At 44.1% G+C, this 10,495-nt stretch overlaps 1 protein-coding gene across 2 annotated transcripts in view; it reads left to right on the forward strand.

The window, feature by feature from the left end:
• Positions 1–10,119, forward strand: part of sima (HIF-1 transcription factor component sima) — a 29,174-nt gene extending 19,055 nt beyond the window's left edge. For both annotated transcript variants that reach the window (XM_034336770.2, XM_034336769.2), the window contains 7 exons: positions 4,243–4,750; positions 5,003–5,231; positions 5,745–6,088; positions 6,350–6,588; positions 6,665–6,810; positions 6,886–7,358; positions 9,179–10,119. In XM_034336770.2, the coding sequence (XP_034192661.2) occupies positions 4,243–4,750; positions 5,003–5,231; positions 5,745–6,088; positions 6,350–6,588; positions 6,665–6,810; positions 6,886–7,358; positions 9,179–9,499 (2,260 nt within the window). In that variant the 3' untranslated portion in view covers positions 9,500–10,119. The remainder of the gene's footprint in view (positions 1–4,242; positions 4,751–5,002; positions 5,232–5,744; positions 6,089–6,349; positions 6,589–6,664; positions 6,811–6,885; positions 7,359–9,178) is intronic.
• Positions 10,120–10,495: the final 376 nt, after the last annotated feature.

Raw genomic sequence — 10,495 nt, forward strand, 5'->3', positions numbered from 1 at the left:
GTGCTGTTACGTAACAGCTAACTCCGCCTATTATTCGCAGGGACCCAACAGTCACAGATACAAGGTGGAGAAATTTTCTTGAAAATTATAGCAATTAAAATTATCACACTGATGGTCCTTTAAATTGAATTAAATTCTTGAAAACGTGGGTGTAAATAGATTTAATTCCAGGTTTATCCTTATCAGCACCGAGTACACACCTGTGGATTTAAATGCCAACTGGGTATTATAGTCGCTCATCAGATAAGAATGGAAGCGCAAACTTCCATTTGTTTAAAATGCCTTCTTTCTGAAATATCAACACGTTTCGTTTACATTGAAATTTGCATATTTAATCAGCATCTTTCTCAATTTTTCTCTGTCACAAATCAGTGATACGATACTGGTAGTGATACCGAGATTTTTGAGAATAGAAATGGATAGTTGTACCAGTACTAGCGAGAAAGTTATCTCGGGTTCGCAGCCCTCTAGCGGCGAACGCGCGTACCATCGCGCACAATAATCTTCCTCAAGCGTAACCCTTGTCGTTTCTCATCGAAATCGTATCTGTCCGCGTCCCTGGACGTCAGAGAGAGTGTGACTCGTTTGTATCGTGGCCAAGAGTGAAGTTTTGCGCCACGATATTACGGAATGTTATTTTTGCATGGGTAGACGGAAGCGCGTGCCGTTTTCCTCTTCAAGGGCAGCCGCGAAGATCGTGTCACGCGTCTCCCTTCGATCAGAGCTATTCTAGGTACGATTTCGTCTCGATTATCCAGTTTGGTTGTTTGTTATTGGTCGATCGTTCGATGCCAACCAGGTGACATAGCGCGGATCCCTTTTTTCCTCTCAGGGCGAGGAGCGCGAACGAGGCAAAGGCCGCGAACGAGAACGCGTGTCGATGAAGGTGCGTGCCAACAATCGTTGGCAGCTCAATCTTTCCTCTTTCTCTTTCTCTTTCTCTCCCTCTCCGGGTCTGTCCTTTGAAAATTCTTTTTCTTCTCTACGAGAAGGGTTCGACACTACGATTCCCATGGGGGCCATCGGTGGTTCGCGGCTGAAATTCTGTAGAATTAAATTATTGGAAATAGAAAGTAGGTTGCCATATTCGATATAGCAACCGAGGCGTTGAAAAATTTTCTTTAAGGATCAGATGGTTGATCGATAAGGGAAAAGGAATCGACATAATAGGGAAGAAAAGGCGGTTACAGGGAGAAGAGGGGACACTTGGTCCCACGTGCTCGATTGCACAAGCAACCCGGCGGTCGACCATCGCTCTATTTTTAACAATACCGGCCGCATATTTAACTTGCACCTAACTCGATACCTCCTCTTCGTTCATCCCACGATTTTCATACAACGAGCTCCATTTTTTTTATCTCGATAGATCGAGAGTGCAATTTGCGTGTAGCGACAAAGAGATGACCCCACCCCCAGCTGTCCCCCTTTGGGGTCCGCCACACTTTGGGCTTACGCGAATCAATTCGTACATGCGCTATGAATATAATCCGAGGTTATCGAAGAGTTACGTTAGTAATTTTCTAACAGCATAGTTTCAGAATTTTTCCTCTATTGCATTGTCTGCGTACTCTTCATTCAAGCTATCATCGATATTAATACAAATTACATTGATTATCTTTGGCGCAAACAGATCGGATAAACATCATCGAACTGTGTCAGTCGTCAAGTGTCAACAAGCTTCTTTTCTTGTTATTGATCTATTCCCAGGTTCTATTTTTCATAACTCCCGCGTTGTTTATTTAATTTATTACACTTATTGGATTCAAGGACTATAATTGTTATTCATAAGGAAAATGTGATTTAATTGCCAATTAAGGAAAATTCTTTTTACGAAAATTCGCGGGGGAGGTGTGTCTTGAACTCGGATGCTTTGTCACCTGAACCATCGTCGCTTGTACGAGGTCGCGCAATTTATTTTCCTACTTGAACCGCTCGGCGGAATTCATTTCGCCGGCCAAATTCGAAACACTCGAAGACGAACGACCGTTAGCCAACTAAAAATAACCCCCACTCGAAGCCGCGTTTTTTTATCGTGCTATGTCGTTATGCAAGCCGATTCGCAAAGCCGCGACCGCGACGCGAACTTCTCTCGAAACGCGATAGCCGCGATGGAATCCATTAGCCGACGTTCGATCGCTCGATCGCCCGATCGATTGCTCTCTTGCTCGACCAACGAAGCGATACGTCGCAAAGTTGCGCCAACTTCTTTTTCGAACGAATCCAATCGAAGGTGGAGAAGTTGGAAAGATAACGAAGAGGGGAAGTGGATTAGGAAGTGAGTGGCGGTGTGAAATTTTTAATTAATCTCTTTGAAATCTCTTTTCATACGAAAAATCTATCAGGGAAATAACGCTTATTTACACGCGAGCTAACAGACGCGAGCACATCCGCGCCAGAAGTTTCAGCAGACGGCATTCTCGACGAGATTCTCCTGCGTGATTTCCACGCGTTCGACCGACTATGCTCCTATCGTCCATGTTTGGGGTCCCGCTGGTCAATTTACGACAATTACCAAGCCGTTGCGACTGGTTAAAGTCGGTTACTGCTCCAGTCGACGTATACACGCCGCGGCGTGACGAAACGCGTCTCGAATTGCTGGCCACGCGTCCATCGATAAATATTTTATCTTGCAAATTTTCAAGCCGTTCTTGAAAATTTCGCCCACGAGGTTCTTAGACCGTCAATATTTTCAAGAGCTTGAAAATTTTTTGAAAACTCGACGTCGATAGAAATTCAACCTGATTCTTAGCCACACTCGCGTCTGGTTTTCTCGTCGCGGAATTTTTCCCGTTTATCCGTTTCCCTCCCCCGTGAAAATCCTTGGCGGCTCGTTTACATGCGCGCGATTAAGCCTCCGCTCGCGTTTCTTCAGCCTCGATCCTCTTGTAAATCGCGAACAGCCTTAACCTTCGCGATAACCCATATCACACGATGAAATTAACTTCAACAATTTATCTACGTACATATTTGCTAGCATTTCTACATTGTTCCCGGCGTCGAGATGTCTCATAAACTCCGTCTACGCTCTTTTACGAGAGCGGAAGTAGCGGCTGTTTGTTCTATTAACGATCAGGTATTAGTTGGACGTGGCTAACGGGAAAGTGATTTACGAACGTGTAGTGGAACATCGTCGTCTCTTCTGTAACATGCTTCTTCTTATCGTGAAATTACGAGATTTATCTGGCTCGAGATATACCTAAATAGAACGACTGATTATGCGTCTGCTAAATTGATCGGGAACCCTCCTTTTAACCCTTGGATAGCAGAATCGAATCTTTTCTCGTTTAACGTATCATTTAAGTTGAATTTAAGAAAAATGAAAATGTAGCGAAAAGGGAACCGTATCCCAAGTACCGATTGCTAGTAGCTACATTTCGAGGATTCCACTTTTCCCTATGTCTCTATTTTCCCTAGGAAAGCCAGCTTCGATCGCGAGCGTACCATTGCACCACCTTCTGTAGGTCAGGATCACCGTTGACCCAACCATCTTAGTTTAACTATTAATAAGCAAGAATGATTTCTGTTAGCTCACCCGATGTACACAGAAAAATTCAATACTATAAAATCTGACCCAGATGATTACAAGTTCACGGATCAATCTTTTTCTCCGGTATTCAATGGGCGGAGGAAAATTTTTATTAGAGACACAACGACCATACTTTTATTACACGCGTAGCAGCGTGTAATAGTTGAGTTAATTTTAATCCCCCCCTTCGGTTAATCGTGACCCAGAGCTACGAGACGTAGACGATGGAGAAAAATGATATTGGAAATAAAGATGTAGCGAAGGATTTGCGTTCATGGTTGGTCATAGGAGAGCAGTGTTTTTTCCGAGGCCTCTTGGAGCGAGCGCACGCGGTTCGCAACCTCTGCCGGTCCGATCGAGCGCGTAATTGTTACGTAAGTGTATAAACTCGCGAGCTAAAAGCCGTGGCCATGTGCTTCGCTCTTTCGTACGAGGGTCAGGACCCGAACGAGCCGATAGAACGGGGGGGAGCTCGAACATCGTTCGCGGCCGTTCAAGCCTCTTCTCTAACTAGGCCGTCGTCGAAGATGCTCGTCGCGGTTTATTCGAGCGACTCGGCTTTGATCACTGGCATAGATCTTCGAACGTGTCGTTGTTCCGTTTGATCGTCGCGGTATAAAGTTGGACGCGTGAGTTTCGTTGCGTGAACCATGCTACCTAGGCAGACCGCGTGGGGCCATTCTTCAGTCTCCATCAGGTAGGATTTCTGATTTCAGCGGCGTGGAACGCGAGGATGAGGTGTACAGCGCGAGGCAGCTCGCAGCACGCGACACCGAGAACGTCGTGAAGCCGGACAAGGTAAACGTCGGCTCGAGCGACGTAGTCGAACCGACCCCGGCGAAGCTTCACCTGCAGCTCCGAGTGAATAGCAACAAAGTCGAGGAGGCTGTCACATTCGACATCGTCGATCGCGAGCTTTCCGTGACGGTCGATCAACAACCGGAACTACCGTCGGCTACCTTCGAACCCGCGAAATCTTTGCCAGTGACCGCCTCGACTTTCCGTCTGGCGGCTAATAAACCGAAGAAGGGATCTCCTCAGCTTCAGGACGGCTCGCGGAAGGATAACACCTTCCCGAGACCGGTCCACGCTACAGAGAAATCGTTCGTCGGTGTGCAAGCTCTCAAGGACTCGCTCGAGGAATCGCTGAAGGAGAACAACGAGCCGAAACGGAAGCAGCAGAACCGTCAGCAGCCGACTGGCCGAACTCCGTTCGTGTTCCAGGTAAGTTTCGGCTTTGTCCCATGGGGTTACGCTGAAAGTTTTGAGAATCGATGCTTGAAGGGTAAGAAAGAGAGGGCTTAGATCTATGGTGTTGTCCACCGGAACTAAGAGAAATACCAGCACGTCATCTGCTTTACAAGCTTTAGATGCAAAAGTAAGGACTGTGGCGTGTTTTTGGCTATGATTTCTCAAAACCTTCGGCTTGAATCGACGCATCATGAAATACGGCTGACGGTGTTCGGTCTGCTCTAGGGTAAACCTGCAGTGGAATACGATCCGGAGACAACGGTTCGTCAGGACAGGCCTCAGACCGTGACCAGACACCTGTTCGCGCCGATCACCGCGCAACAACAACAGCAACAGGAACAGATACCCTGCAGACCACCGCCGCAAACTGCAACAGCGAGCATCTTCGCGCCTCGTACCGAGGACATGAACAAAGGCTTCTTAACTTTCAGCGAGGATCATCCAGGCCTAACGAGTGGGTGTATTTTCTCCTTTGAAATAGGGAACTTTGTCCAAGTGTCCTGCTGTTGACGCTGCTTCAGGAATTTACCGCGTGTCTGTTGTAATCCTTAAGAGTCAACAAAATTGTCCAATCTAAATGACAAACTAATTAAATGACAATCAACGGCTGACATTTGGATAAGCTGTTCCCAATTTCCTAAGCGGTTTGCGACACAGCTTCCTCTGCCTACGAGTTTCATCTCTCTCGCCAGCCCGATAATCATTGACAAGTGTTGCAATACGCAGCTTCGCGACGATAACAGAGCCAGCAAAAAGGACAAAGAGAAAGAGATAAGATGACCAAGGGGGGAGGGAGAAGCATTCGTAACCGGCATGAACAAATTCGTAGTTAGACTCGGTAGCAGTAAATCTTGCCGCGCGGAAACCTGAAACGCGAGACGGGCTGGTTATTTATTGTTCCGGAAGTAAACCGGTCTTATGAGGCGTTGCTCGATCGATGTTTTCGACTCCCGATGTCTGGTTACAGTGTTGAAGGACGAACCGGAGGATCTGACCCATCTGGCGCCTACACCTGGTGACGTCTGCGTCCCCCTGGAAGACACCCCATTCCTCTCCGACATGCTGGACGAGTTCATCCTCGCCAACGACAGCTATTGTCCCCTGCTTAGCCCCGGCGGTGCCCTCGCGCCTGAACTAAGACCCACGGATTTCGGCGATCCTTTGAAGGACGCCGACCTGGGGGATTCGAGGAACAAGAGCCTCGGGGTGTCTCTCGCCGACAGCGACCCGTTTATGTACGGAGACTCTCCTGGCAGTCCTTGCAGCATCGATCCGAACTCGGTTTCGCCTACCCTCTCTAAATATCGTCAAGTGAGTTTTTTTTTTTCTTTTCTCTTGACATCTTCCAAGGTGCCTAAGGCATTTGTGGATCCAAGGAGGGAGTCCATCAGATCACTCGAGAGTAAAACTCCTCTCTGTGAGATGTTGACTTTTACTCTCAAGAGGATCTGTACCCCAAACGGTCTGCCAGGTAGCGATGTCCCACTAATGTCCTTTCAGTCTTTGGGAACAAGTCAAGGCTCTCACGAGGTAAAATAGGAATTGAACTAATTTTATTTTCTTTTGTTTCAGAGTCCAGAACGAAGTATAGACTCGCTAGGCAGCCCAACAGCTGGCAGTGGGGCGGATGGATTATCAGAAGACGAAATGTTAATGTTAGGTTTGAGCGACAGCATGGCTGACGATGAATTAGCACTCCGAGCACCGTACATCCCGATGTCCGATCAGGACGAGGCACTCGACTTGCTGATCAGTAACAACATGGTTATGTGGAGCCCACCACATACGACGGATAAAAGTTGTCCAAAATGGTAGGAAGTGCTTTCTTCAGGGACAGAAGAAAACCTAGAACGTGTCCTAACTGTATCTCAATGATCTCTTTTACAGGATGCTAGATGAAAAAGAACAACGAACGTCCGATTCCAGTTTAGCACAGCTCTTAAAAACGGACCAAGTTGTTTCCAGAAAGTACAACGACCATGGAGGGGGCCTGGTTAATCCGGTTCAGGTTCTCGGTCAAATACCTCGGAAAAGTAAGTTTCCATTATACCAGCATAATCTGTACGCGAAATTTCAAACAGAGGATAATCAAATTTTTGTCGCTTCAGACACAAATATAGATAGCTGTAATTGGTCCTCCAAGCTGGACAGACCAACGAAACGTATACACACTGCCTCCTCGATGGACACGATAGGCAACGACAATAAACGTATCAAATGCGACGAGTCCACGAAGCGCGGCAGTTTAGTCCTGGAGGATCATCTGTTGGGTAAACAGGTTAGCTCGAGGAAGACGCCTAGCGTCACCGACAGTCAGCTTCTTCGACGTTTGGTGTCCCAGCAGCAAACGGCCCTTAGGAGCAACGATTACTCCAACGAGTCGTTCGACGATCGACGTAACAGGGACCGGATGCAAACGGAACCGGAGGTGGACGAGACCGAAGTGGACCGAGGTGGTACCAAAGGCGGCGGGGGAGACAAGTGTCGTCGAAAGGGGATTGAAAACGGCGACGCGACCTCTAAGCGGAATCCTCCGGCGTGCAACAGCGTGCTAATGAATCTCCTGGTGTCCGGCTGCGACGTGAGTGCGGGATACGTTTGCTTCGCTAAACCGAAGCCCTCCAAGAGTATCGCGAGCGCGTGAACCATTTATTCCTGACGATTCTGTCCATTGTCTTCTTCATGTTCAAGGAACGTTCGTTCAGCGTCTCGAAATGTACATTTGGTTGAGTAAGCAAAGTATCGACCGTCCCTTTGGATCGTACCTTTGTTCATAGACTCTTAAGATTGAGACGGTCGATCGCTCGCCCACGCACTCGATTACGTTTCTCTATCTTTTTCCCTTTTTTTTTTTTTTTCGGTTTTCATCCTGTAATACGGTGGATAGTTTGAAAACGAGAAACGAATCGCAAGATGGATAGGCCGATGAGACAGTGAAGGATCTTACTATGCCTACTTGCCATCGAGATGGACTCGATAAATATTTCTTAGCGGTGCAATCGCGATTACTCGTAGCTGAAAAAGGGAGATCGAACCGAGAGTATTAAGAGTTGAGAAATTGGAACAAGTACAAAAAAAAAAAAAATATTAGAAAGAAATCCGTGTCTCCTGTATCCGGGATAGATTGAATTTGGAAGAACGGATACAGGAGTAGCGTGGAATATTACGAGACAAAAATGTAACTTTTTTGCTCGTTCCGTAGTTCGTTTAATCGTATCGCTCTTTTAAAGTCACGTTATGTATTCTACTTGAAAGTATATGGAAATTGTTGATTGAAGATTGTCAAAATACATTGAACATTGAACATCGAATCATCTGAAATTTTGCTGCGTTTCGTTTCCTCCTTCTTTCTCATCCCTCCGCTCCAGTCGCACTCCATCAAGTACACACCGTGTTTGTTATATTATTTTTTACAAATATAAGTATCTATTCGAAGAGCATATATTGCGGGCAATAAAGAAGAATTATCGATACCGTTGATCGCTGGATTTTCTTGTGTTTGCTTTACCAAATGATCGTGTCAGAAGATATTGCACGAATGATATTTCCTTTAGTCTTAGATAATGAAAATTCAACGATAATATATATTAATTATTATATGGTTGCTCTTTGAATCGATCGAGGACAACGGAATGATTAGATTCTTTTTTTTTTGTTACACATTTAGAATCGTTTAGAGTAATTCTTATCAATTGTAGTTTTATGATAATAGACTATGGAGTGGTAGGAAAAGAATACGTTGAAATCCTATAGAGTGGAAAATATATTTCTGTATTTTAAAAGGAACAGAATAATTGTAATAAACGCGACGATGAATATAAATACAGTAGCTTGATATTAATATTATTTGTATCGTAAAATTTCCTATATTCTCCTGTTCTTTCACACGAAACGCAGCACTCCGTCGATTCGTGATCAATTACGAAAACATTGATTATTATGGAAGTAGAGTTGCGAAACAGAGACCTTTGGAGGGCTGAGGTTCATCTTTGCGTTTTATTGAGGAACTTAGTATTGTAACTTCTATTGTAAATTTTATAAATCTTTTACTCTCCGAGTTGTAATGTTAAGGATACACCAACATTTTCCACGAATTCTCACTACTAATCTTGAGGGACTGGGGTTGAAATTTAAGAAATTATTATACTAATTAAAATTAGAGTAGTAGCAATTACAAAAGCAGGAGGGGAAGAAGGGTCCTTGAATTCTGAGTCCCATTAGTGTATTCATATCACCCTCATAGTTTCCTTGGGTTTCTAAAAAGAAATACTAAAGTACTAACTATAAATGTGGAATTGTCAGATCCCCATAACAGCTAATAAGAATTGTGGAACTTGGATAGGTGGCATAGTGTCATAATGGTTTCTATGATATTACTAATCTGTCTGTTTAATTTTACAGGAAAACTTGATGGATTCACGCAACGTGCCAACGCTGTATCCAAAACATTTGACAACACCTCTGTCAGTGAACCTGGAGAACCAAATGGTGCCTCAGTGTCCCGATTCTGTTGGTTCCACCATATCATCATCCTTCGACCAATTAAGTCCAGTCTCGAGTAAACAACTGTCCAACACATTCATAAACGGAGGTACCATTGTTTCACCGTCCTCGCCGATCATGTTCGAGAATTTCGACTATGATTCAACACTGTCCAACAGCGGGTTGCTACAAGTGCAGCCAGACCTATTTGGAACTCTGTTAGATCGGAATCTCGTTTAAAAGCGTTCGCTATGTGCACCGAAGTGCTACATAGCTCATCAAATTAGATGAAAAAAAAATAAGGAGAATATGAAAATGGAAAAGAGGATTGCAATATGGTGTGCAAGATTTTATATGTAAGATTGGTATTGGTTGCGGGCAATTAAAAGCTAGAACGACGATCCTCGAAGATGATCGAGGCTTATGGTATCGTACAGAGATATTGATATTTTTTCATTGGTGAATTGTGCTACAGTTAGTCGGAGAAGTTTCCGTACACCTCGTGTTAGAGGTTCTTGAATTTATTGTATCATTTTTGTAATATTATATTGTCTGATAAGCCCTGTGACCAGTAACTATTCTCATTTTCTCTTTCATATTTCTTTTTTCAAACAAATTCGAAGGGGACGAAAGTATGATATATGTAATATAACCAGTACCGGCTTGGGGGCTCTAATCCTTTTTAAATCTAATTTTTAAAAAAGCATAATAAGAAAATGCACCGTCGTCGAGCTGGATAATTTTTATAATCACATATTTTTCTTACAGTTAACCATAATTTTAATACAATTGAATAATAAAAATCGTTGCAATGTAGAGTAGCAAATTGAAAATTGAAAATTAAAAAAAAAAAAAAAGAATTATATAATTGTATTTCTGGTAGTAATGCTGGGATTGTACATATGGTTGAGTAATCTTGGACGAAGTGTACGGAGACTTTTTTTTTTATAAGGCTATATAAGTCGTGAATCGTTTTGAGTCGCGATTTTTCAACGATCGCGATTCACACGCGGAAAGTGCCAATGCATTTTTTTAGAGAATTAGTCGTTTAGGAAGAAAGTGTCCCGCTCATCAGTAGGGACCTATCATAAATGATCTTGGATAGAATTCGTTCATAATTCTCTCTGTCTGATTGATTCAACAGCGTAGAACGAGTGTACGTTTTACCTATAATTTTTGTAATATTGTCGATTAAAAAATAATGAACGATTGTTCGATAGAAAGAGCTGTTACCGC

The sequence above is a fragment of the Osmia lignaria genome, chromosome 12 (genome assembly GCF_051020975.1).
Source record: "Osmia lignaria lignaria isolate PbOS001 chromosome 12, iyOsmLign1, whole genome shotgun sequence".
NCBI classification, from domain to species: domain Eukaryota; kingdom Metazoa; phylum Arthropoda; class Insecta; order Hymenoptera; family Megachilidae; genus Osmia; species Osmia lignaria.